The sequence below is a fragment of the Cyprinus carpio genome, chromosome B10 (genome assembly GCF_018340385.1).
Source record: "Cyprinus carpio isolate SPL01 chromosome B10, ASM1834038v1, whole genome shotgun sequence".
Taxonomy (NCBI): Eukaryota; Metazoa; Chordata; class Actinopteri; order Cypriniformes; family Cyprinidae; genus Cyprinus; species Cyprinus carpio.
The window spans coordinates 16,669,112-16,696,020 of record NC_056606.1 but is presented as its reverse complement, the minus strand read 5'-3'; the positions used below and the strand labels follow the sequence as shown (position 1 = coordinate 16,696,020).

General features: G+C 38.4%; 3 protein-coding genes across 6 annotated transcripts; 2 read left to right on the top strand and 1 right to left on the bottom strand.

Annotated features, from left to right (window-relative positions):
- Positions 1–315: 315 nt before the first annotated feature.
- Positions 316–10,179, top strand: LOC109092374 (nuclear envelope pore membrane protein POM 121-like). Of its 2 annotated transcripts, none has more exons than XM_042732903.1 (13): positions 316–933; positions 2,259–2,468; positions 2,678–2,842; positions 2,983–3,063; positions 3,155–3,329; positions 3,485–3,576; positions 3,876–3,954; positions 4,326–4,445; positions 4,530–4,629; positions 4,715–5,095; positions 5,334–6,731; positions 7,629–7,730; positions 7,816–10,179. In XM_042732903.1, exons 1-13 carry the CDS (start codon positions 380–382, stop codon positions 7,905–7,907), a joined length of 3,549 nt encoding a protein of 1,182 aa, XP_042588837.1. In that variant the 5' UTR covers positions 316–379; the 3' UTR covers positions 7,908–10,179. The 2 variants fall into 2 exon arrangements, with proteins under 2 accessions (XP_042588837.1, XP_042588836.1); XM_042732902.1 differs by having other exon boundaries at positions 317–933; positions 3,876–3,955; positions 4,318–4,445.
- nsun5 (NOP2/Sun RNA methyltransferase 5) lies at positions 9,672–14,173 on the bottom strand. The gene is made up of 10 exons (XM_042732908.1): positions 13,891–14,173; positions 13,322–13,441; positions 13,065–13,236; positions 12,807–12,915; positions 12,512–12,650; positions 12,297–12,412; positions 11,658–11,836; positions 11,375–11,576; positions 11,133–11,285; positions 9,672–10,487 (listed from the first exon to the last, which is right to left on the bottom strand). Exons 1-10 carry the CDS (start codon positions 13,981–13,983, stop codon positions 10,322–10,324), a joined length of 1,449 nt encoding a protein of 482 aa, XP_042588842.1. The 5' UTR covers positions 13,984–14,173; the 3' UTR covers positions 9,672–10,321.
- On the top strand, positions 13,638–26,553 carry ripk4 (receptor-interacting serine-threonine kinase 4). 3 transcript variants are annotated; one of them, XM_042732907.1, is made up of 9 exons: positions 13,638–13,749; positions 15,789–16,162; positions 19,462–19,753; positions 21,413–21,561; positions 21,686–21,735; positions 23,015–23,173; positions 23,435–23,547; positions 24,059–24,302; positions 24,850–26,553. In XM_042732907.1, the coding sequence occupies exons 2-9, from the start codon at positions 15,981–15,983 to the stop codon at positions 26,130–26,132; spliced, it is 2,472 nt and encodes an 823-aa protein (XP_042588841.1). In that variant the 5' UTR covers positions 13,638–13,749; positions 15,789–15,980; the 3' UTR covers positions 26,133–26,553. The 3 variants fall into 3 exon arrangements, with proteins under 3 accessions (XP_042588841.1, XP_042588839.1, XP_042588838.1); XM_042732905.1 differs by lacking the exon at positions 13,638–13,749 and adding an exon at positions 14,166–14,267; XM_042732904.1 differs by lacking the exon at positions 13,638–13,749 and adding an exon at positions 14,373–14,516.
- Positions 26,554–26,909: the final 356 nt, after the last annotated feature.

Sequence of the window (26,909 nt, the reverse complement as noted above, 5' to 3'; positions counted from 1 at the left end):
AATAGAGTATTTTTTTCAAAATTCAAATTCTCTCTCTCTCTCTCTCATATATATATATATATATATATATATATATATATATATATATATATATATATATATATATATATATATATATATATATATATATATATATATAATTTTCATTTCATTAATTTAAAATTAGACTAATAACAAACCATAATACAGTGAGTACTTCGTGTTTCTGCCGCATATGTAATATAAACAGAAATGCTAGTGTTGCTTTACATTACAACGCTAGTGGGCGGTAAAACTATCTAATTTGCACGCGTGCAGTCACGGACATCATCGAGACGTAAACAACGCGCGCGGGCGCGGGGAATTATGGGATATCTTCCCTCGGCAGCGCGGTGCTGCCATGTCTCCTGAAGATAAACGGCGGCTAGTCGTTTTCTCCGCTGCGGTGTTCTCTTTATTCCTCCTTTTACTTGTGTTGAGCTACATACCAGCTTATTTATACATACTTTTTATCTGTGTCGTGTCTTGTGTCGTTTATTTTCACAAAGCAGAGGAGTTGCAGCTCTTCGAGAGACTAGGCCTCAATCCGCGCCGTGGACTGAGCGTCCCGTCGGCTCTGCTGCGCTGGTTACCGGGCAGGACTTTAAGCGGAGTCCCGGCCGCCGGCAGAAACAAGTTACGTAAAAGTGATGCTAGAAATTCCTTCGCGTCACCCAGCGATAGACACTTTGCGGGCTCCTATTATAGAAGAGACCACACGCTTGGTGACTCGGTGTTCAGCCCTCGGGATATACTCATGGGAAGTTACCTCGCCAAGACTGAAGAAAGCCCCTCCGCAGCGGTGAGGCCTGCTGGAGGCTCGGGGGCTTTCATGCACCCCAGAGATCAGCTCCGGGAGAGAATCGCCCGACCTAATCATGCTGTGCACACCCCTAACAGAAGACTGTCATTCGGGTAAACACCAAATGCTTTGTCTCGTCGCTTTCTCTGTCTAAGCTCAGGTTTTTAAATAGGAATGTATTAGAGATTCTTCTGTTTACGCTCTAATAAAACACATGTAGCGTCTATCAGGATCGTGTTTGTACACCTTTGGCATTATCGGCTGTTCTAACATGTAAGTTGTCCCAGTATTCCCTCCATGATTTGAAAATGTGGGAGTTCCTGGAGCTGGTCAGGCGCACTGCTCCTCCTACAGCAGTTTGGACGCCTGACACTACACGTGTAGGGCTTTCCACTTAACATGACACGGCGTTGTGACAGCTCTGTGCTCGCACTTGCATCGCGAATGTCCTTATGTCTGCCAATACATGGAGTTAGAAACACAATGAATTTATTTTCTTTAGTCAATGGGTCATTTTTTCATAGTTTGTTTATACATTATTATTTTGGAATTCGTCACCATGCTGTACAGTCAACTTTTCAGCCTAGATTTTTTTGGGGGGCAATCTTGTTTCATGTTGTTCTTTATCTATATGACTGACTGACTGAAGGTGGTTCTTTTCCGCATTTCTTTCTTTGAAAGAAGCATATTATGCTTACCAAGGCTGCATTTAATGGATCAGAAATACAGTATTATTGGGAAATATTATTTCAGTTAAAAGTAACCCTTTTTCTGTTTGAATGTAAAACTGTTATTTGTTTGAATATTTAAAAATTAAATATAGTAATATTGAATATAATTAAACATTTATTTCTGTGATGGCAAAGCTGAATTTTCAGTGTCACCTGACATTCAGAAATCATTCTAATATGTTGATTTGGTGGTCAAGAAACATTTCTTAATAATGTTGAAAACCGTTTTTGCTGTGTAATATTTTGTGGGAATGAAAAAATTTAATTTTATATTTTTTTGTGTGTGTAGGATGTTTAAAAGAGCGTCATTTATTTGAATTAAGAGATATTTCGTAACAATTGTCTTTATAACATTCCTGCCTAATGAAAGTATTAATTACTTCAATTGTAAAAAAAATTAAATAAATGGGACATCACGGTTTCCACGAAAAATATTACCGAGCAGATCAACTGTTTTCAACATTGATAATAAGAATATTTGAGCTCTAAATTAGCATGTTGTTATGATGATTTACATCATTTTACAATACTATTAATTTAATTTACTTATTTTTTTTTATCAAATAAATGGTGAGCATAGGAAACCTTTGATCTTTTAAAATCTTAAAATCATTAGCAAGATTTATTATTATTTTCTGTGAAAGTGTTTAAGTTTTTGATTAAAGATCTTTTGAAGCACTTACCTGTTGATGTTTCTATGCCATTAGGGACCATGTGGGCACCGCAAGTCGGTTCACCATCACCCCACAAAGACATTACCCCCTTCAGCAGACGGGGACGTCCCCCATTGGGGTGATGCCACCTGCAAACTGGGATGGTTTGCATAAGAAGAATGTCCTCACCCAACGCAATTCACCTGCTGTTCACAGTCCGGTGATGGTGAAGATCGCCAGACCAGACCCCACTCGATCATCATTGTGAGTTGCTTTAAATTCTGTAGAGTGAATGAAGTCTACTAGCATTAATATAGCTTTTGTATTTGCCTGTAGTGTAATTAAATCCTTTTTGGGATTATTTCTCTCTTAGTACCTGGTCTATAGCTCCCACAGTTGCTGCAGGATTAAATTGGAGGGCATTGTCAAGAGAAAGTTGCTTTGCTAATATGTAAATACTATATTGTTTCTAGCTTCAATCACCTGAACTCCCCTGGAGCAGTCAGATCTCCAGGTATTGGAGCTCAGACAGACCCCTGCTCCAGAGAAGCTGTTCTGAGCGTGCTCAGAGAGAGCAGGAAGAGGGAGGTTGATGAGGAGGACAGGAGTGCTTCCTCTGGCCAGAAGAGCAAAAGGAGGTATGTGATGGGCAGAAAGTCTTCACACAATCTTATCCTCTTTGAGTTTGTTAGGTTGCAACTTTCCATGGTATATAGAACTTAGAGGGTTTGCTCTTGGTTTTTGTAGTTTCACTGAATAATTGTCTTGTTCTTATTAGGCGACATGACAGCAGCGGAAGTTCTCAGTCAGCATTTGAGCCACTTCTTGCAAATGGAGCTCCAGCTCAGCTTGTGCCAAAGTGGGTGACCATACACCAAATCTGCCTCTACATATGTTAAACATTTAGTCTTTATCACATTATCTCTGATTACGTTTCCTCTCCTCCTCAGACCAGGCAGTCTAAAGAGAGGGATGAACTCTTCTCTCAATGAAGAGTCCATTATGAAGAGGTCTCGCACCTCCTCTATCAGCTCTGTAAGTGGTGCTCCTGTTCCCAGTGGGGTGCCTGGATCTGTCCGGAATCCCATTCGCAGTTCTTACAGTTCTTCACAGGGTTATCCACAGGTATTTCATTTGACCATTTTCTCAGTCTCATAGTGTTACAGATTGAGGAAATGTAATAAGAAATGATTCAAATTGGTAGTTAGTGAGCATATTGATGATTATTGCTTTGTTGTTTTGCATTCATTGACTCAATTCCTTAAATTTTGTTTTTCCAGAGGAGAGCAGCATCTAGTCTCAGTCTTTCTCCTTTCACAAGCCCAGGAGGATCTCGGTGTCAGACTCCAGAGCGAGCTGCTAAGAAAGCAAGGTTGGAATCTTAAATGTTCACTACCATTCACTGGTCCAAAAGACTTTTTAATAAGTTTTGTGTTCATCTTTTTGGTCATCTTTACTGACACTGTAAAAAAAAAAGTAGGTTGAGATCACATAGTTTATTTTGGTATAAAGTGTGTCTCAAGCCTCATTCTGTTGTGCTGTGCATATTGTTTGAACAGCTGCCAAATGTCTAATTGATGTCAGATGAGCATATAAATGCTCTTGATTGTACAGGGTCTGCTTAAGACATTCTTATGTTAATCTGTTCATAAACTGTTTTGTGTGCTGTAGGGAGGAAGATGCTACCTCACCAAGTTCTACATCCTTTGTGAAAATGGATAAGATGGCAACTGACCCTGCACCTGCTACAAGTGAGGAAACATGTTACTTTGTTTATATAATGCATTTTAGATTTATTAACTAATTTATTGTAACTTTAAATAATACAGCATTGATTAATGACATAAATTAAAGATTATGGCCTGGTTTCACAGACAGGGATGATGTTAAGCCAGGTTTAATTAGAACATTTAAGTATCTTTAATAAACATGCCTTCGAAAATAACATTACTTGTGTACATCTTGAGACAAAGTAATTGCACTGCCATATTTTAAGATCTGTCCGTGCAAGTTTCTTTCAGGTAAATCAGCCCAGACATGCATTTTAGTCTGGGACTAGGCTTTTTGCACCAGGAATGCTACAAAAATTTCATTTTGAGTTTATTTCTACCAGCTAAACTTACTCCAAAATCTGAGGCACGTGTTGCTACAACAACAACATCTGACCCTGGAGGTGGCAGTGGCAAACGTAAGCGCAAAATCCAGTTGGTGACCACAAACAGAGGAGATCAGATTTCTTTGGTATGTAACGAAGATGCTATTGATACGCATTTCCACCACACATTTGCATAGTGGATATTCATTACTGTAACACTGTGTCTGCAGCCACCACCTCCTGAACTTGGCTATACGATCACAGTGAAAGATCTAGATATGGAGAAGAAAGCTGCTCTCAGCCAGATACAGAAGGTCCTGGAGGAGCCTGGTATGTTCTCTTCACTCTCGCCTGGATTGGCTATAAATACAATGAAATGCTTGCAGCTAATTGTTACATTTCTAATTTCTTTCAGAGCCAGAGATCCCTCCTCCAGCTTCTGAACCCACCCCAACTCCGGCTCCCTCTTTAACCCTGTTCTCTCAGCCAGCTCCAACTTCTTCATCTGGGACTGTACCTGTCGTGAGCGCTGCGCCCTCTCTGATTTCTCTCTCCACACCTGTACCTGAGACCACACCAGCCACTACTACAACTCCCGCTCCAACTATCGACCTCACCATCACTGCATCCAGTGTGGCTAATACTGCACCCCTCACTCTCACCTCAGCCCCCTCCATCTCTAGCACTCCAACTGCTCCAACTTCAAGCATCTCAAACCCTCTCCTGGAGTCCCTGAAAAACATGAAGAATAATCCACTTCTCAATGCTCCCACTCTAATGGGCACTACCACTGCAGGTTTGTAGAAATTATTTTCCACTGGTTTTACAGATTTGGGGTAATTATTATTATTATTATTATTATTATTTTCAGGATTGTTTGTTGAATAGAATGTTCAAAAGAAAAGCACTTATTTAATATAATCTTGATTTATTTACATTATAAATGTTTTCTTTAAAAACAATCAATGTATTTCTTTGGGTCCCTGATCCATGCATTTAAACATGACCTTGTATGCCTTTGTCACTCTATACAGCTCCAGCAGTGTCTGTGTCCAGTCTTTCTACACTTGCTGTTGCCCCCACAAACCCGAGCAGTGGAGTTGTCAAATCTGAGTCAGGCCCTACAGCTCTGCAGCCCTCATTCTCTACCCAATCCTCCATATCAACACCTGCCTACAAGCCAGCCACTTCCATGCCCTCTGCCTTCGCTCAGATTCTGGCCCAACCTCTTCAACCCACATCAAGCAAGCCATCCCTGGGCGGAGGAGGCAGCCTGTTCAGTTTGATTAAACCCGTGGCCACTCCTGCGTCTAATCCTCCTAAATCCACAGTTGCTGCACCTACAACCACAGTTGCATCAGTCAATAGCATTAGCAACCCCCTGTCATCTGGGTTTAAGCCCATTTTCGGTGCTGCAAGCACCACGTCTGCTTCCACAGCAGAGGTCAAACCCACTCAGCCCACCTTCAAGCCTTTATTTGGCACAGGAAGTGGCATTAGTGCCTTCGGGCAGACAGCTACACCAACGACATCAACTCCTGCTGCTCCAGTTTCACAGAACAGTGGGATGTTATTTGGTGGATTAACTAGTACCCAGCCAGCGAAGGTGTCCACATCATCTGCCGCCCCAACCATGCAAACTCCTTCCCAGTCTCTGTTTGGAAGCTGGACCGCAACAACCACATCCACTCCTGCCCCAAACACCACGTTGCAGTTTGGAGCCACATTGACCACGACGGCTGCCCCTACGCTGAACACCAACACTGTTAATGCTAGTGGCACTGCCTCTGCTTTTCAGTTCGGAGCAGCAAAACCTGCACCCACCCCACAGGCCCAAAGCACGTTCACGTTTGGCCAGCTGTCGGCAAACCAGAACTCCACATCCACTCCGTTTGGTGGGTTTGGCATGACCAGCAGTACCACTACATCCTCAGAGATGCCCACAACGCAAACCACTTTCGGGAGCTCAACCTTTACTGCATCGTCAACCTTTCCAGCATCCACACAGCAGACCCCTGCTGCTCCAAAGCCTTTCACGTTTGGTGCCGGCGGTGGAAGTAGCGGCACATCACCATTCATGTTTGGAGCCGCTGCCAGCACAGCAGCACCTGCGTTTGGGACTAACAGTCAGCCCACATTCGGTGGAGCTGGCTTCTCTTTTGGAAACACCACAACCCCTTCTGCGGCTCCTGTCTTTGGGGCCTCCACACAGACTGTGGCTCCTCTCCCTGCCCCGGCTCCTACATTCTCCTTTGGAGGAGCGTCAACAGCCACTCAGAACCCTGTTCTGAGTACTCCGGCGCCTCCTGCTTCTGGAGGGTTTAACTTTGGTGCGTCGATCTCAGCAACACCGTTTGGAACCCCTGCACCTGCAGCTCAAACACCAGGGTTTTCCTTTGGAGCAAACAACACTGATAACAAGCCTGCTTTTGGTAAGTTTGTTTATATTGAGAAAGGTCAGGAAGGTTCTATTTGACATTGATATATTGTAGTGGATGATGATATATGTATATTCTCTCACAAATCAGCACCGACTATGAAAAAAACAAGTAGTGGTTTATATCAACCACTAATGTGTGTGTATATGTATAAAAGAAAGATATATATATATATATATATATATATATATATATATATATATGCAGGCAGCGATTTTGTGAACAATTACAGTTTTAAAACTTAACAGATTTATGCTGCAATATGCGTACACCGTAAAAACTGATGAAACTACACTAATACACTACATAATCATTGCTATTTTATAATCAAATAGTGTGGTTATTTATATTTGGTTCATATTTTGTGTTTGAATACATCATGACAAGACCAGACAAAACCAGTGTATGTAACTGCAGTTCCTGTGCCAGTTGGCTTTCATCCTGATTATTGGGTGGCATTTACTCCTTTTCCTCCCACAGATGCTCCACCCAGCAGTTACCTGTAGTACCAGTTTTTGTCAAGCGTGCAAAAACATGTATGGTGTAAATATTAGCAGTAGCTTGCTTTTTGTGCTCCTTATTTGTGTCTGACCAGAGGTTATGATCTAGTATATAATTATGCTGCAAGAGCTGCTTTTTGCTGCACTTCTTGCACTATTCTCATCACCCTGAGATGCATAATGTTAAAAAAAGAAATGTAGCGATTTAGGCTGTTTTTGCTGTCCAGATTTTATTTATTTAGGACTGGAAATTACCTGAAATTTATTTAGCATCAAGAGGTTATGTATTTATACTTGGTTAGCAGTAAGCGGATGAGTTATTTAATGAATTGGACTAAACCCAGTAAAGCAGTCAGCTTACACTCTTCTTGTCTGTCCTGTGTTGTCTTAGGAACATCAACCCCTGCTTTTGGCCAGGCGTCTGCAGGAATGTCAGTACCATTTGGCAGTCCTGGAACCCCAGGATTTGGAGCAATGGGTGCCTCACCGTTTGGTAAAATACAGTCACTTCTAGTTTTTTAAATAATATTGCATAATAGTTCCCTCCATCTTATAAATATGTGTTTTAATCCTTTTAGGTGCTTCACCAGCCACCTTCTCTATCGGAACAGGCTCCAAGACCTCTGGGGCTCGACGATTACAAACACGCAGACAGCAGAGGAAGAAGTAACGTGGCTGATGTGAGTCCTGTCCCTTTCATTATTGTTGTCTGGACTCTGCAACTACTCCTCCGGCTGTCCCACCTGCCCCAGACACCGCTATTGCTGCTGGTCCAAACACAACAAGGCTCTCAGTCAGACTTCATCTCTACAACCCTCCAGACTGCCAGGGCTGGTCAGGCGTGTAGGATCGAGGCTCATGGGGTGTAGATTTTAGAGTACCGGGCGGCCCCGTCACTGCTGTTGGCTGTGCCCACCGAGACTCATCAGGACCCCGCTTATGGAGTCTGTAAATGTCTGATGAGGACGTCTGGTGTTGGGGAAGGATGGCGAACAGGAGCGAATTATACTTGAAAGAAAAAGACTTTCAAATCTGGACTCTCACACAAATTCAGTCCAGGCCTGTTGAAAGGTCTTAATTTTGACTCTTTTGTTTGAGTAGTCAAATGCTCTTTATTTTAGATCCAGTGAATACACCTATGTATTTTTTTTTTTTTTTCTTGCAATTAGTGTAGATTTGTCATGCTTTTTCATCATGCTTAGCAGAACCCTTTTTTTTTTTTTTTAAGCCTTCAAAACATGAGTATTTTACCCGTTTCATTTAGGAAAAGCTTTTTTTTTTGCCTGAGTGAACTGTATAATAAACAATAAAATTTTACATCGCTTTTTCTGCACATTCTTTTAAAAGAAGCACTGTTTATGTATCTGTTTATCGTACATCGGATGTCTATCTAAAACCAAAGCTGATGATTTTAGTGCGACATGCTCACCTCTCCGACACACACCATGCCCTGTTTTACTACCTCTCCATTTTAAATGTGCAGGTGTGTCCCAGCTGAGATGTTTTACTGCAGTCTGCCTCATTTGATCTACTGTTAATTACACAGTCAGCACTTAACGCAAACATTTAGGCAAAACCACAGTTCCATAGCCGTTGCATCTGCCATCAGTGTTTATTTGACGGTCAGGGACTGGATGTATCCTTTTTTTTTTACCCATTTATTGCTCTGTGTGCCTTAGTGTGTTTTGCTTCTGGTTACATATTACGGATGATGTCAGATTTGTATTCTGAGAAATGGATGCCTGTTCTTTCATAATAATGCGTTTCAAAAGACTATGATCTCAACTTCAATTATTTTTGATTACTGACTTTTAAGAGTCGAATTTCAAACTGTGTAGAAGAGCGTACTTGCGTTTGGAAACATTTGACTGCGTGATCAAATGAAATAAGTGCAAAAAATGACTCAAAAGTGCCCCCGAAATGTGTGAAGTTCAGAAGCATGGAGAATGTGGCATTTGCATTGCTAAATGTTGGTTTAAAAGAATCATTTTGCTCATTTAGATTTGATTTAACCTAGAGGCTTACATGCTATTTATTTTTAACATTTTCCTTTTCATTCTTTATTTTTTTAAATGTGCATGAAAACCATTACTGAATTTTTATATGAACCATTCTTGGCTTTGTATGAAATCTATGGTTTGTGCATGCTTGTGATGTGATTTAAAATACTAAGATATAGCAAATAGTCAAGCTGCGACTGAAACGGCATGTCTTTAGATGGTTCCTGAATCAGCATCTGTTGGGAAATGCAGTCAAGACATTATGTAGACCACCGATACCTGAAGATTTGAAATCTTAACATGTTCTCAGGTCTGTTAAGTGAAAGAGCTTTGTAGTATTATTTGTTTTTTGTCAATATACAATGTTGTATATCCACAAAACACTGGATTTAATTAGTACTTCAATGCACAAATATGGAAGCACAAAAACACCATTAATTTTAGAGGTTTATTGTATTTTTATTTCGTTTACCCTGAAAAATCCACTGAATTGGGGACAGCAGTTGTTTTTTCAACGATGTAGCCATCTCAGCCCCCTTTGCATGGATTTTCTGACATGGGTCTTAACATAATTTGTAATTAATCACATTTTTGAAGTATCCTCATGCCCAGACTGATGCAAGAAAGCATTGACCCAGGCTTTCTGTTTATTAGAAAGCTATACCAAATACAAGCGAGACGTGTAGACTGTTGAGAAAATGAGGTGTGTGTTGAGATGAGAGCTGGATTTCTTAAGCTGTGAATGTTTGAGAGCAGTTGTACCTAGTTGTATGTTTTTCAGACATTGCTGTTAGTGAATGCTCAGTTTGTGTGTAAATGACCATTTCCAATAACCCTCACAGCGTGAATGGAGTTCTGAATGAAGCGGCACACAGATTGTGTTGTGTCTGCATAAATGCTATGATAATGACATGCTGGTTTCCAATAAAAATGTAAAGTTGACTTGCTGTGGATCTTAATTATGCTCATCATGACTGATAATTAACATTTCGAAATAAGAAATCTGTAACATTCATCACATTTCATTAAAAGCAGGAGTCAGTTTTTCATTGGTAATATAGCAGAGGAGAGATGAAGAATAACTTCAGGATTCTTGCTGTTTGTGCTTCTTTCTGTTTCTCCTCCTTTTCTTCTTTGATTCTGGATTTGTCGGTTGCTCATTTTCAGTCTCCATGTTCTCCTGTTCCTCATCAGATGGACCAGATTGATGTGTGTCCTGCTTTTCCTCTCCACCAGATGCCAATGTTGTGCTGTGACAATAATTAAACCATGTTAACATGACTAGAAAAAAATCTGGTATTAAAATAATACTTTCAGGACAATTAAAAAATTCTTAGGTAATATGGAAAAATTAGCTATTTAATTAGTTATACATATTATATATAGGAGTCAGTAAGATTTTATTAAGCACAACTGTTTTCAACATTGATAATCAGAAATGTTTCTTGAAGGATCATGTGACACCGTAGGCTAGAGTTGCGAGGCTCAAAATTCACAAATATTTCACACTTTCAGTACTACAGTTTTACTGTATTTATGATCAAATAAATGCAGCCTTAGTAAACATAAACTTAAAACATTTCAAAAACTGACCTCAGACTTTTTAACAATAGTGGACTTGTCATGATAGAACTGCATTAAATTTATGCTGATATAATTGAAAACATTTAGCATGATTCTCATACCCTTTTCAATTTCAAAGAAGTCTTTTTCTTCATGCCAAGTATTCTGTTTCTTTTTATTATTGGGTGAAATATGAGCTACGTTTCGGATGCTCATAAATGCAAATGTATCTATTTTTTTTTTTTTTTTACTTTAGTTGCATATCACAGGTTTAAAAGAAAAAAAACGGTCTTCAAGATATATCTCACACACATAGTAGTCATCAGACTTACATGACTAGGTTTTCTTTATCTGTCTGTGGGGGGCGTCTCTCCAGCATGGCCACAAAGAAGCCATGAGTGCGTGTTTTTGCTGTACTGGCACGAAGGCACTCGGTGAAAGGCTCATGACCCCTCTCAAGCCAGTTTGGAAGAAGATAAACTAGTCTACAAGCAAAAAAAAAAAAAAAAAACCTTTAAATCACATTTAAATGATATCCTCTTAGTGTGAAACAAATCTGAAATGAGTTTCTGACCTGAAAGCAGGATTCTGCTGTAAGCATGCTGACACAACCTCCTCGTTCTCCTGTGAGTGAATGGAGCAGGTGGAATAGACGACACGCTGTACCTGAGGGAACTGCAGCGCGTGGTTGAGACAGCGCTGCTGAAATGTAGCCAGCGCCTGCAGACGCCCCTCATCCTGTGGCTCTGAGACCTCATCCCGCAGACAAACCATCCCTGACACAGACAAGAACACATCTAAACAGCCAAATCTAAAAGAATTAATGATGCAATTATTCGTTTACACACAATAATCACCTGATCCACTGCAGGAGGGGTCCAGAAGGATATACTTGACTTCCTTGTACTCTGAGCTCTGTGGATCTACTTTCAGAAAATCCTGATTGGCCAGCTGATGACATGTGACCCCGGCACGAAGAAGAAGAGTGCTCATGGTGGACAGACGTTTTGCATCAAGATCAAATGCAAACAATTTCCTGTTGTACATTTAATAAAATTAATCAATTAAATAAAAAAATGTTATAGAATTAAAATACAAGTACGTTTGTATGTATATATTAGTGCGCGTGTATTTATACATAACATATATTAACAAAAAGTCAATATTAAATACAGATTAGATTATATATACACAGGCATTTTGTGTATGCATATGTATATATATATATATATATATATATATATATATATGTATATAATTAATTAAAATTAATATTTTAATGAATGAACGAATCTTAATTTCTTAAAATTAAGATTAATATTTTATTTCTAATTTATTCATATATATATGTGTGTGTGTAATTATATATAAATATATGAATTAATTAATTTCTTAATTTGTTTATAATTTATTCATACACACACACACACACACACACATTTTTAATATTTATGTCCAGACCCTTATACTTCAGTATTAGATATGAATTCAAATACCCTTTATTTTTCATTATGGCAGCTAGATGGCTGGTTTTGTTCCCTGGAGCTGCACAAGCATCAATGACGTGGCTGCCAACCTGGGGGTTTAGGAGGAAAGCAGGAAGACAGCTGGCCTACAGAAACATTTTAAAACAAACAGAGAGCGAAACAACATGAGATTTGTCTCATTTCATGTTCTGCAAACTGTAGGTAGGTGTAGCATTATGTTCTACCTTGTCCTGCAATATAATGTGTCCTGCTTTATAAAGGAAGTGATCATGAAAGACAGTTTTTGCACTGAAAACCAGAAGATCCTGGAGATGAAGATCACACAGAAATGTCTTCCCAGACAGACGATCGAGATCCTCGAGCCTGGGATGATGAAACGGGAAATAATGGTTAAAAAAAGCTATCACTGGAAATGCAATGTTAAAGAAATAGTGCAAGCAACATTGTTTACTTTCCGTCATGTCATTCTAAAACTGGACGCTGGAGAAATTATGAATTGACGTACAGAGAACAACTTACCCACTTGCTGTTCCTTGATATGAAAATCCCTCTCGTTTTAAATAGTCAATGACATCCTCAAGAGTGGTTTTCAGAGTGTTCACTCGCACATAGCGTGGAATCACATCATCTGAAGAGACACAACATAAAAAATAACTTTTCCTATGCACTGGTCTCAATATATCTATCTATCTATATTAATTTCTAGCATATAATATATAGTTGTTTTATTACAGAAAAACTAATATGCAATATACAAATAATTTATGTCTACATTACCCTGAGTCTGCTGGAAACTGGCGGGCAGCAGGTCTTGATTTCGACTGACTTTTCTCTTGATTTTGATTCTCGCCAGGGCAGCATTTAGTCTGGAGCAATGCTTCAGCATCATCGTCTTCCAGGCACCTCCACATTTCACCCCGTGACCGATGAGCAGGTCATACACCAGCACCTGGGTTACACACAATCACACACCTGTGATGCACCGCAGACACACATGGGGTGTTACAGGTGAGGATCAGAGTACAGCTGTCTACCTTAGCTAAATGGATCCTCAGTTTTGTTTCTTTCAGGAGCTTGGTGCTGTTGATGATCTCCTGCAGAACTGAAGAGTATTTCTGTGTCTCACACACAAGGGCAAAGAGCTGCTTGATATTCTGATGGATAGACAAAAACAATATTTTCTTAAGAGTGAAATGGGCGAGATGTCTATCATAAAATATATATATTTCTTTTTAAAATTTTTTGAAGACATGAGAGGCTACAGAGAGAGTAAAACAATCAAAAGCATTTTTTTGTGTCATTTTTCTTTACAAAAATTACGACTGTTTATCAGTCGTGACGTCATTTCCACTCGACCAAGTGTTTCTAACAGTTTTATCACAAAAAACGTGTGCTTGGTTACCAAGACGACGACAGTTTGCTCGCTTAAGGTGAATTATGAGACACGTGTGACGAAAACAAGGTACATATCATTTGTAAAACAGATTATATTAATATACGCCACTTAAGATTAAATTTAAGCCGTATTTGTTATGTAAACACCCAGTTACGCCCCATGTGAATTAATTATAGATGCCTGAGGTACACATATATCAACACTTACTTGAAATTTACTCTCATAAACCAGAGTTTTCACTGCACCCTTTTTCTGCTCCGCTTTCTCGAGAATCTCCGCCGCTTTCAGGTAAAGTGCCATGATTAAACAAACACGGGCGCTTTATACAGTAAGCTGAACACACTTTACTTTAAACAACTAATTTTTAACTTAATCTAGTACCGTTAACAAGTCAATTTCTATTACTCTTACGGAGCAGATACACTACCCACGTTTTCGTATTTGCCTGGTTAGTTTTCGCAACGTTTTTCGACAGTACAGAACGTCTTACGATAACTGTAGTGCTAATGAATGTCCACTAGGGCGAGGCAAAGACATTAACGACTAATCTGATTTTTCATAAATGTGCTTGCTAACATATAAAGGTAAGATATTCTAAAAACTGTCTCCGTTATGAACCATGCAGGTTTTCCTTTTTATTTTATTTAGATTTTAACCCCACCCAAGTGTTCTCTCTCACACACATACGAATGGCTGATACTCTTTTAATGCATCCAGAACAATTGAAACCCATCGAGCATCCGGTGAACTATTGTCCTCGGTCACGAATGATCCTGTCTTTGCATCCACTTTGATTGCTTTTGAAGACAATGTAACAGCCACTGACATCTCTAGTGAGTTTCACTTTAAGCTTATCAAATGAAATAACTGTCAGAAAAAAAATCAAGTTTGCATATGTGTTTTGTGTCATAATAATACATCAGGTTTTGATATAGTGAGCTCATACACCTCAATTTTATTCAGAGGCCCACAAAATATGCAATGTGATGCAGATGTTGTAATTTATATGGCCAAAAACTCAAATGAAAATTCCATATAGCTAGTAAACCAAAGCAAGTATAGTGCAGTATAATAACTACTTATATAACATTCATATAAATATCAGCAGTTGTCACTCTTAATAATATCTCTTCGTAAGATAGTAATATTTAAATGTTAAGTTTTTTGATGAGGCTCTGTAGTTTTAATTAAAATGCAATATCATGATGATTAAGACTGAGAGATGTACAAATACATTTACTTTATAAATCATCTCATAGCAAAAAGAAAGAGGATATGTGTAGAATTATACCAAAAGGCATTTTTCTTACTAAAAAGTATGAACTATCAATCAGATGACAGAAGGAATGAAGTAGATTTTGCAGCATGGTTTTGATCATGTTGATAATTTAGAGGCTTTACAAATTCATGTATTAAATATGATACAGTAGGCTTAATATGGCAGAACTACCACCTACATGGCTTTTTAAAAACCTGAAGGGAAAGATTTACAATTTAATTAAGATTGATTCCCTTACTTATAATCCACTGAGTCATAATGAATCAAAAAAAGTATGCAGTGTGACTCACTTTTATGTATGAGAACGTTGCGATTTTTGAAGGTCTGGTGGATGTAAACCAGGTCAGTGTAAAATGAGTATGTGTTACCCTGAAGCTACTATGTGTAGATTAACGTAAATTGAGTTCATGCATGCTTGAACCTTTGGCTAATATAAACTTGTCTATGAATAGGTTTGATGATTTTTTACATTCCACACGACTCATTTTAGCCGTATCACATAACCAGGACATTGCTCGGTAATACTAGAGAACTTGTTTATTTCTCCAGGGGGTTAAGAGACGAGTTTAACATTCTTGTGATTTCAGGTTATAAAGGTGTTGGGTGATAACCAGCATTCCTTAAGCTTGGATAAGCATGTCAAATACAGTTCCCAGGCTTCATGAGCAGAAAGTTGAGAAGTTTGTAACTTCTAGCACTATATTAGATGCAGTGAAGTTGAAACAGTGCTTTATAGGTGTCACCAATGCCCTTTAGCTTATAAACGGGTACATGTGTCATAAGACTAGACCGGCCAATTGACTCTTTGCCACTTTGTGTGTTCCAGGCTCAGGAAATGATGTCATTAGGCTCCTCCCACCCCTCACCTGAACAGAGGGGTAGGGCCAGACTGAAGCCGTCTGTACAGACAGGAAAAAAAACAAGGAACCATTCACAACCTGTTTGACTTTGACGGAAAACCTTTTTATGTGAAAAAGAGAATCCAGATTGCACAGGATCATATCAAACAGCTTGAAAAATGGACGTCCCAGAAAATTCCCCAGGGATTATGGGACTTCTGAAAACTTTTGACGCTTCAGAGTTTGGGAGTTGGGAAAAGATTGGCTCCGGCGGCTTCGGACAGGTGTACAAAGTACGACATATGCAATGGAAAACATGGTTGGCGATCAAGTGCCCTCCTAGCCTTCATTCAGATGAAAAGTAAGTTCATTTTATTGAGTCTTTTACATTTTTAGACTTCTTGGAAGCGTGTTTAGTGTTAAGTAGGTGTGTGTATGTCTATGTGTGTGTGAATAAGTGTGTGTGGTTGTTAACCACAATCATCTGAAGAGCAAGTGAAGTGTGTTTTTGCGATATGAAATCCATAGTTTAATTATGTCGAACTGGAGATATGCTTTAACATCAGTTTGTTTTGATATTAATTGATATCTTTTGGTTTGCTTATACATTATATATTTTAAATCAAAACTGATATACAGTATTCCTAAAACCATTTTTTGTCCATTTGCATGTATTTTAAGCAATGTGAATGTTCATGCCATTAAATGTCTGTTTTGTTCACATTAACATTTATTATGCTGGCATGCAAAAAGACGCTGCCCCTCAACGTGTTGTGTCAGGAAACTGCAATAATATACTGCCTCGAGCTATGATTATGACCCCCGCCTCACCAAATATACATACAAGCACATTAAGACACCATGAATATGGCTCAACATCTGTCTAAAGACTTCCATTTACACTACATCCATTTTCCACTTTAGCTGTCTTGACTTGATAAGGAGTGGCTGTATGTGAGCTTTGTTTCCCAGTAACCTTCCATACATAAGAATTACCCAGACCTTTGGTATGCACACAGATGTTGCAGTCACATGCATAACATTTTACGTCTGGTTATATTTATAGAGGATGAAATAAATATACAGTATTTCGTATTTTATTCTTATTATTATAATTAATGAATTTATTTACAGTGAATTTATATACAGCAGAAATATATATATATATATTATATATATATATATATATATATATATAATTTAAAAACGTTTAAATATTATATATATATATATATATATATATATATATATATATATATATATATATATATATATATAAATATTTAAAAGTTTTTAAATGTTTTGGATGCATTTATTGAATGAAAATACAGTAAAAACAGTTATATTGTAATATTTTTTGCATTTTAATCTATTTTAAAATGTAATTTATTCCTGTGATCGAAGCTGAATTTTCTGCAGCCATTACTCCAGTCTTCAGTGTCACGTGAACATTTGGAAATTATTCTGATATGCTGATTTGTTGCTCTAGAAATACTTATAATTATTAACATTGTTGAAAACACTTGTCCAGCATAATATTTATATGGAAGCCATCTCAGGATTCTCGAATAGAAAGAACAGCATTTATTTGAGTCTTCCCTGTCACTTTTTAAATCATTTTATATATCAATGTATTAATTTCTTTGAAAAAAAGAAAAGAAAAAGAAAAAGAAAAAGAAAAATCTAACTGACCACTCACTTTTGAATGCCAGAGTGTGTATGTATATGCATGCAGATACATATATACATTCCCCAAATATTTTCATTATGAACAACTACATTAATGTATATTACATTTTCCATTCTTCCTCATTGCACGTCATATCAAGTCTTTATGTAAGTCTGCGATGGATGATGCTGGGGTCTTGAGTCACTAGTTAACCCATTTAAGAAGCACACACTAATGCTATATAGAGCTCTTTCTGAAGCCATCTGCATGAAAATACCAATATTTAGACTGCTTATTGTGATAGTTATTTTAGTTTAGACTCTATGAACTGCCCCCCTAGCATGACCTAGCATGTGATAAATGATTTCCTTTGGGCATAAATCATTCAATAGCCTTGGATGAGCATGAATACAGGTGCATACAGGCTAAGTGTGTTATGCATTTCTTTGGGACTCCTTTGGCCCTATAACTCTGTTTAGAATAGGCTGATGTGTTATATGAGAATTACTTTGACAAAGGGATGCGTCAGCAGGTCGTTAATTCTGGAAGATTTGATCAGTCATGGTTATCAAGGTGTCATCAGCTGTAATCTAGCACATCCTCCTGCAAAACCTGCTTTTGAAATCTTCATGCGGATGTCACTTTGCGTCACCAAGCTTGAGGAGGAAATAAACAAAAGAATCCTATAGCTGTTCTATGTGACCATCACCACCACAACAGGTTATCAGCACCTGAGATCTGAGGGTACACAAATTCTAATTGGCCTCCCCCATCTAAACAGGGCTCAGACTTAAAAGCAGGCTTTGTCCTCCTGTGCTCCATCAGGCCTCTGCTTTAGCAGAGTTGCCGAACCGGTTGAACTGGATCAGGTCTTTTCTTTTTTTAAGAAATTAAAGAACGGCTATTGTTGAGCTCAAAAGGGTGGCAGAACCGAACAGTGCAAGGCTGTAGAATGGCTAGTTTTAAACGTTTACCACCACACTCACTCTTAATCTTCTGACTCCTTACCTCCCACTTATCCATCCCTGTCAGAACTGCATAACTGTTTCTTACCAGACTTTATTAGGAATCATGTTTTCCCTCAGCCTTCTTAAAGCTAATGTGTATTATATATATATAGCTAGTTTTCGTTCAGTAGAAAATATCAGTATAAAGTGAATTAAAATGCAAGTATCCTTTATTTATATTCTTTAAAAATTGTAATTTATTTATTTATTTAGCACATGCTAAAATTAACGGAGAAATACGTAGCCACTTTGGCTTAAGCACCGACGTCATATGAGTAATAAAAGAATCACTAAACTGACAAAGTGATAAAGCAAATCTCAGACTTACTGACATTGCAAGTTTTTGTGTAATATCTGTGCTTGATTTCTTGAGTTACATGACTGAGAGACCTTTTGGCCTTTTCTTGGTGCTGTTAAGTAAGCAAACTGATTGTAAACTCTTTAAGATGTCCTTTGTAAGTCAATTTTAAAAATATATAACCTACATGTCTGACTTACTAATAAAATGAGTTGTGTAATAACAAAGTACAAAATAATCATTTATACAACCCCATATCTATCAGTGTTAAAGACTGGAATGTAATTAAAAAGATTATGTCTGATAAATATACTGTAAACAGCATTGTGAAAAACCTATTTGTGTGTGCATGAATGCTGTCTCAGATGCCCCGTTTATATCTCAGAAAGGAAATTTAGCCCATAGCTAAAAAACATTGTGTTATTGTTCATAAAATGCTTCCAGATAATATGAATGAGTCAGCTTGTGCTCAGGTCCAACTTGTTTTAGCACCTTCTCTTGTTGTTTGTATTAAAGCATCTTGCTGTGATTTCTTTATGATCCTGTTAATTAATGGGGTGTGTTCCTAGTTATCCAGCTGAAATCCAGCTGGATCCCTTTCATGATAAGACATTCCTTACAAAATAAATAGCATTTACATTCTACGACAGGTGTGACTTTGAACTGATTAGTTTTTTGTCATTTAGGGAGCGTGCCGAACTTTTAGAGGAGGCCAAAAAGATGGAGGCAGCTAAGTTCCGCTACATCCTCCCCGTATATGGCATCTGCAGCGATCCGCAGGGGCTGGTGATGGAATACATGGAGACAGGCTCTCTGGAAACTCTGCTGGCCTCGGAGCCGCTGCCCTGGGAGCTGCGTTTCCGTATCATACACGAGACGGCGGTGGGGATGAACTTCCTGCACTGCATGAACCCGCCCCTCCTTCATCTCGACCTTAAACCTGCCAACATCCTTCTGGACGCGCACTACCACATCAAGGTGAGCCAGAGCGAGCCACGTCTGGTCATGACGAGGCCTTGACTCCTTTGCTGTAAAGGTGGTGACCTTATTGCTCATGTTTTGGAACTTCCAAGGAATTGATCACAGCTGATTCATTGCATTAACGCTTCAGTACGAATTATTTATCACTACCTGAGTAAACTGCACTGCTCTGATGCAGCGATTACACAAAAAAAAAAACAACTACAAGATTTCTTGTCTGGAGTCTTACATGTCTGTCAATTACACAGAATGCTTAATGCAAAAGTTGAGACAAATCCAAACCCTCACATTGCTCCAAACCTGTATGACTTTCTCTCTTCTGTGGAACATACAAAAAGAAAGAAAAAGAAATGCCTTAACCCAAACCCCCCCCCCCCCAAACAGTCCTTTATTACAAATTATTATTGCTGTCAAACAATTAATTCGCATACAAAATAAAAAATTTTGTTTACATAATATATGTATGTGTACTGTGCACGCATGTATATATTTAAGAAAAATATGTTGTTTATATTTTAAATATATTTATAAATTATATGAATATAAATATATACATGTAAATATATTCAAAATATATACTGTATGTATGTGTATTTATATATATATAAATATACACAGTACACACATATATTATGGAAACAAAATCTTTTATTTTGGATGCGATTTATCGTTTGACTGCACTACAATTCATTCATTAAATGGATCAATTTTTTTTTAATTAATTTGTATTTATTTGTTTATTTATTTATTAAGAGTTAAGATAAACACCTTTGATAAAGAGATTTTAAGTTAGTATTTAAAATTTTTTACAACATTTTCACTGATGTTGTTGATTAATGGTCACATGCAGGTAAACAAATAAAATATTTCATCTTTTTTAGTGTTTTTGAAAATGTTTTATTTTACGTTTTTTAATTTTATCTATTAGTACATTTTCATCAATAAATCCCTTGCGTTTTTACAAACCCCAATTTGTGAAACACTGTTTTAGAAGGTTATAAATTATCTTAAAGGAACAATTATGGTGTTTGGATCGAATTTCACTTGAAAAAATAAACAGCTACATTTTGATTTACATATCTACATTGTGTGTTTCATGTTCATGAAAACATCCTGTCAGCGTGAAGGATTTTAATCCTAATCCTGCGATGACGAGCGAACAACAGTTTTAATCTCGGTCGTGTCAGATCATCTGTGCGGGTAAATTCATAAGGATTTCAAAAGTGACGGGGGGAAGGGCACATCTATCATTTTCTTTTCACGGTCCCCACATACCTTTCCAGAAAATTCCCTGAGGGTTGAAAAGCTTTCCCATGCTTTATCCCGTTTATATCCAGCCTTCCCATAGATGAGTAAGCAGGTGTCACGAGGGATGGGTGGGAATCGTCGTGTCGGATTGAAAAGGCTAGATGTAAACACGCATCCAGGACCAGTCTGAACAAGCTAAAGCTAGGCAGTGTTAATGAAGGGCTGGCACACACACGCCTACATATGCGTGCACACATTTACAGAAAAATCAAGGCTTCCCCACCTAATAGAGCACCTGTAGGTGACTTTCTGGAAAAATCGCAGTGAATAACACTGACAGAAAACCTAATTTGATTTAAAATGTGAAGTCTAAAGACTTAGCCGAATTCTTTGTGTTCTTCATTTTAGATTTCTGACTTCGGCCTGGCAAGGTGGAACGGCTTTTCCAGGAACGATGATATTAGCCGTGATGGGTTTTGTGGCACCATCGCCTACCTTCCACCAGAGAGAATCATAGAAAAAGACAGAATCTCTGACATTAAACATGACGTGTACAGGTGAGCCATTTTGGATTGCTGTCATTGTGTAAATTGTAACTGAAATACGAGATCAGCTTCTGTTTGTCAAAACCACCTTTTAATGGTTAAGTCAGTGTTGTCTTACACATGTGTTGCTTCACAGTTTTTCGATTGTTATCTGGGGAATCCTCACTCAGAAGAAGCCATATCAAGGTCAGTAGTAAAATCAGTCTCTTAAAGTTTTCTTTGGTACTGAGAGTGTGTGGAAGCCTTATTATTGTTTATCTTTACCATGGGCGGCATCAAATCCCGTAAACATGGATTTTTGGCATTCATTTCAATCTGACTGGCTCTCCGTGAGGGAGTGTCTGTGTTTATCTGGTTGTGATTTCCGGGTAGATCTAGAAGGGAAGAGAAAATATGACTGTTTTTTTAGTAACCAGTGAAAGATTGAAACAAAAAAAGTTTTGTCAATAGAGGCAGAATTGTTGTGTTTGGCAGCCATGAATGGAATCATTTGGCTGCCAGTCAACTCTTTCCAAAAGGAAAATAAACAATATCCTGATTTACAATGAGAGTTGAAATCACAGGATATGAAATTAGCGGCCTCTGAGAGAAGTGTTGATTTCTTTTTACTGGTCTAGTGAAAATAATATCTTAAGGATATTTTTTCAATGTCATATTACACTCCCAATCCAAAAATAAGTGTAAAATTGCAAAAAAAAAAAAAAAAAAAAACTGTAAAAGTTTAGACAAATACAAACCCTCACGTTGCTCCAAACCTGTATGACTTTGTCTCTTCTGTGTAAAAAAAATAAAATAATTTTTTACGTTAATCCCCCACTCCATGTTTATTATTATAGTATATTCGTATAAAAATAACAATATATTATTTACATTTAATTTAAATTGCAGTACTTACACATCACTGTAGAATTAGATTTATTGCTCTTAATTTATGATCGTCGGACATAAAACAAAACATTGTGTCAAGCGTTACAATAATATAAAATAACAAAAGAAGTGAAATATTTCAGATCTGCTAAAAAGGAGAATTTAAGGGAAATGTACTACAAACAATTTTGAGTAAATTTTAAGTAGTCTGTTTTCTTTTTTCTGTTGATTTTTGTGGTGAAGGCAAGGCAAGTTAATTTATATAGCACATTTCATACATAATGGTAATTTAAAGTGCTCTACATAAAAATAATTAAAATGATCATCAAAATAATCACAACAATAAAAGCAAAGAATGAAAATTTTGAAATGATTTGAAAATTGAAAATGAATTAAGAATAAAAGAGGATGATACATAAAATACAGTGCAATCAGTTCAGATGTAACAGTGATCATTCAGTAAATGCACAGCTAAACAGACATGTTTTGAGTGAAATATGACTTTTGTATTTCACTCGGTTTAATTTGGAAACTCAATCTTATTTTCTGTTGCGAGGCAAAAAACTAGTGTTATTTATTTGCTCTGTCTGTTTCATAGGAGACAATAACATCCTGCAGATAATGGTGAAGGTGGTGAAGGGCGTTCGTCCAGATCTCAGCATTATTCCTCGCAGTCGTCCTCAGGCCTGCTCAGGCTTCCTGTCCCTTATGCAGAAATGCTGGGCACATTCCCCCGAAGCCAGACCCAGTTTTCAAGGTGAGTGTTTCTAACTTCGATCACACCAGTAATGAACCTGCTGAGTCACAGGAACCAGAGTTGCATTGCAACAGTGATATGACCGAATATGCCAGGCAACCAGACCAATAAATTGCCATGAAATAATGTACCATTCCTGTCCTTCAATCCATTTTTATACTAAATAGGTTTTGTAATTTCAGGAAGTATTTCTATAAAGAGGTATACCTTTATAAGTTCACTATCATTGTTCATTGAAACATTGTTCACTTTCTCCTACAGAGATCACTTCAGAGGCTGAGGAGTTGTGCACCAAACCTCATGACGAGTCCAGAGCTTCCATTTCTTCAGAAACAGACTGTTCCCCTTGCCCTGCCCCAGCCTCCAGTGAACAGGTAATATCAAATGCATAATTTTAAACAAATCTTTTTCCATTGTCATGCTGTGTACTACATAAAGCAGTGTTTCCAGCATGTTATGTTCATATGAGTCATTTAGATTGACCTCCAATGACGTTTAGACTTCCTGTCCCTCAGTTATTAGGCAACTCTTTGGTATTTGTTTGTTTTAGTCTAAGTACATAGTGTAAATGTTTTACCAAGATGACAGTCTTTCATCAGAGACAGAGAATGCTACCAAACTGCATTGCTTTAGCAGAACCCCTTTGTTATTTTCTGTGTGAGCGTATAAAACAGTTTATTTTAGGAAGAATACAATGTTCTTCATTTGTCAGATTGTTACGTATTTGGATTAACTGTTTGCATCTACAGTCTACACTGATGTATTCATATATTATTCATGTGGCTCCCTCCATTGTTTCTAAAATATGAAAGCATTATTGCTAATCTTCATTGTTGATGAAATGTTCTCTTACAGAGAAACTGTTCTGCTTTTCTTCACATACAGACTAACAACCAAAAGCCGGTGAGGCCGAAGTCAGCCATGTTACCTGAGAAAGACTACAGCCTGTCTGAGCTGCTGTGTCAGATTGACTCTGGCTTGTCTCGCAGTTTTAGCAATGTCAAAGAAGAGTCCCTTGAGAGCAAAGACAATACCAGCAAGAGACTGTCAGGAATCTCCTCCGTGGACTCCGCTTTCTCATCCCAAGGCTCAATTACATTGTCCTTTGAAAAAGAAAATGCTGTGAATGGTAAGAGAAAAGCCACAGTAGCATCTTGAATTTTTTTGTATAATATACAAAAGGGTATTTAATTTAATTAATTTTTTTTGTTTGTTTTGTATTGCTGTTTGTTTTGCTTTTTTATTTTCATTGTGTTTAGTTTATTTTATTTTATTTTTAGTTGTGTGGTGTGTTTTATTTTGCTTTTTTTGCTTTGATTTCTTATTTTGTTTGAGTTTTGTTTGTTTTGTTATTTGTTTTGTGTTGCTTTTTGTTTTGCTTTTTTATTTGTGTTTTGTTTGCTTTTTCTTTTTCTTTTCAGATGTTTGGTTTGTTTTATTTTGTTATTTTTGTTTATGGTTTGATTTGTTTTTTATTTTGTTTGAGTTTTGTTTGTTTTATTTGTTTTGAGATGTTGTTTGTTTTTCATTTTGTTTGAGTTTTGGAATTTGATTCTGCAAATATTATTGATCATCAAGAGGTGGATGAATCTGATAATCCTAAAAGTCTAATCATTGTGCCATAAAATTCTTTATACTCATTTTATTATTCTTCACTGTGTTTATGTACTACTTAGACTCCAGTGAGTTACAGAAGAAGAAGCTTTGTGAAGCCATTCGCAATGAGGACATTGCCAAGCTGATGAAGATCCTCCAACCACAAGATGTTGACTTGCTCTTGGAGAGCGGCAGCAACCTGCTCCACTTCGCAGTGAATCTGGCCAATGAGGAAGCGGTTAAGTTTCTGCTACTTAGTAACTGCAACCCAAATTTGCCTAATATTCACGGAGCTACGCCCCTCCACCTGGCCGCCGAAAAGCGACTGAAAGGAGTGTCTGAGATTCTCCTGAGCCGCAAGACAACAAATGTCAACGCCAAGGATGAGGACCAGTACACACCTCTACATTTCGCAGCCCAGAACGGTGACGAAGCCCTGTCCCGTTTACTCCTTGACCGCTGTGCTTCCATTAACGAAACAGATGCTCAGGGACGCACGCCGACGCATATCGCCTGCCACCACGGACAGGAGAACGTGGTGAGGGTCTTGCTAAGTCGTGGAGCTGACGTCCATGTGAGAGGTAAAGATGACTGGACGGCGCTACATCTGGCTGCCTGGAAAGGCCATTTGGGAATTGTGAAGCTCCTGGTAAAGCAGGCAGGTGCCGACGTTGATGGCCAGACCTCGGATGGGCGCACTCCGCTCCATCTGGCATCTCAAAGGGGCCAGTACCGGGTGGCACGGATCCTGGTGGAGCTCGGCGCCAACGTGCATCTCACCTCTGACGGCCTCCACACTCCACTTCACGTGGCTGCGGAAACCGGCCACACCAGCACTTCAAGGTTGCTTGTGAAACACGGTGCCGATATCCATAGCCGGACAGCCAATGGCTCCACCGCCTTGCACCTGGCCGCGCAGAAAGGCCACCTGCCGACGGTAAAAATGCTTCTGGCGGAGGGTGCTGACCCTGAGAGCGCCAACCACGGCCTTCGCACGGCATGTCACCTGGCTGCCGAGAGCGGCTACTGCGAGGTCCTCAAAGAGCTTCTGCAGAGCTGCCCCGACGTCGCCAACGCTCAAGACAGGAATGGATTCACTCCGCTTCACCTGGCTGTACGCGGTGGCTACAAAGATGCCATTTGTGTCCTGCTCGAACGTGGAGCCGATGAAGCGCCACTGTCTCCACATCCCATCGGAGAACATTCGCTAGACTACACATCAGAATCAGAGCCGGAAAGCCCGAATCCACTCACTCCAACAAAACTCCAGAGGAAAGTGGTCGTTCTGAAACTCACCACCCACAAAAACACTGATGGCACACTGATCCATGTAGACTCTCCGTGTGAATCAGCACTTTGTTGAGGGCCCTACTCGGCTTTGACCTCATAGACTTCAGGAACCCTTGCAAATATGCTCATAGACACTTTCTCCCTCTTTTTATCATTCATACATTGTAAAAACTGACAGATGCTGGACTTATCCATTAAGATTTAATGTACATATTGTAAGTACTCATTTATCAGAATATTGACAGATATTTTCTCAAGGGTTTGGGCTCTCATTGGCTTTCCTCCTTAATAATAGAGTTATTTTGTGATTGGAAATGCATTTATGTGTGTGTATATAGGTACTGTAGATAGAGCCTGGATATTGTACTTCATTTCACTTCACTTTTTTTTTTTTCTTGATGTAAGTTTCTCATTTATCCATAGTGTTTGCACAGTTTTATATTTTGCACACTTTTATATTTGATGGAAAATTAAAGTGCATCACATATATGGAATATCTGTTGTCTGTTGTTGAATTTTTGGCTGTGAATATTGGTATTCTTCAGTCAGTCTGAATTATCTTCTCTTTCCCAAACCTCCTAAATTGTGACCTTCATTCGAATTAACTGAATGTGCTCCATGAATGTACTTACAATCGAAGAAATAGACTTGTTCTTAATGTTAGGAAGTCTGCAACGTCCATCGCAGGAAAAACAACAGACCTAAAACAATGGCTTACTGTTCATAAGTGTCTGCCACCACCTCATTATCTTAAAGAGACAGCGGTGGAGCCACGATATGGAGCCTCTTCCACTTTTTTTCTTCAAAACTGGTACGACTCGTCTGACAGGTTGTGAGATGATGATGTTTC

Excerpts from the sequence above, each read along its gene's own strand:
- LOC109092374 (XM_042732902.1), top strand. The coding sequence starts at position 380 with ATGTCTCCTGAAGATAAACGGCGGCTAGTCGTTTTCTCCGCTGCGGTG. Across the intron at positions 934-2,258 it reads AACAGAAGACTGTCATTCGG|GGACCATGTGGGCACCGCAA; the intron begins GTAAACACCAAA and ends CTATGCCATTAG. Across the intron at positions 3,330-3,484 it reads CTTCACAGGGTTATCCACAG|AGGAGAGCAGCATCTAGTCT; the intron begins GTATTTCATTTG and ends TTGTTTTTCCAG.
- nsun5 (XM_042732908.1), bottom strand. The coding sequence starts at position 13,983 with ATGGCACTTTACCTGAAAGCGGCGGAGATTCTCGAGAAAGCGGAGCAG. Across the intron at positions 13,237-13,321 it reads TGAGGATCCATTTAGCTAAG|GTGCTGGTGTATGACCTGCT; the intron begins GTAGACAGCTGT and ends TGTGTAACCCAG. Across the intron at positions 11,286-11,374 it reads CAGCAGAATCCTGCTTTCAG|ACTAGTTTATCTTCTTCCAA; the intron begins GTCAGAAACTCA and ends TTTTGCTTGTAG.
- ripk4 (XM_042732907.1), top strand. The coding sequence starts at position 15,981 with ATGGACGTCCCAGAAAATTCCCCAGGGATTATGGGACTTCTGAAAACT. Across the intron at positions 21,736-23,014 it reads TCAGAAGAAGCCATATCAAG|GAGACAATAACATCCTGCAG; the intron begins GTCAGTAGTAAA and ends TCTGTTTCATAG. Across the intron at positions 23,548-24,058 it reads CCCCAGCCTCCAGTGAACAG|ACTAACAACCAAAAGCCGGT; the intron begins GTAATATCAAAT and ends CTTCACATACAG.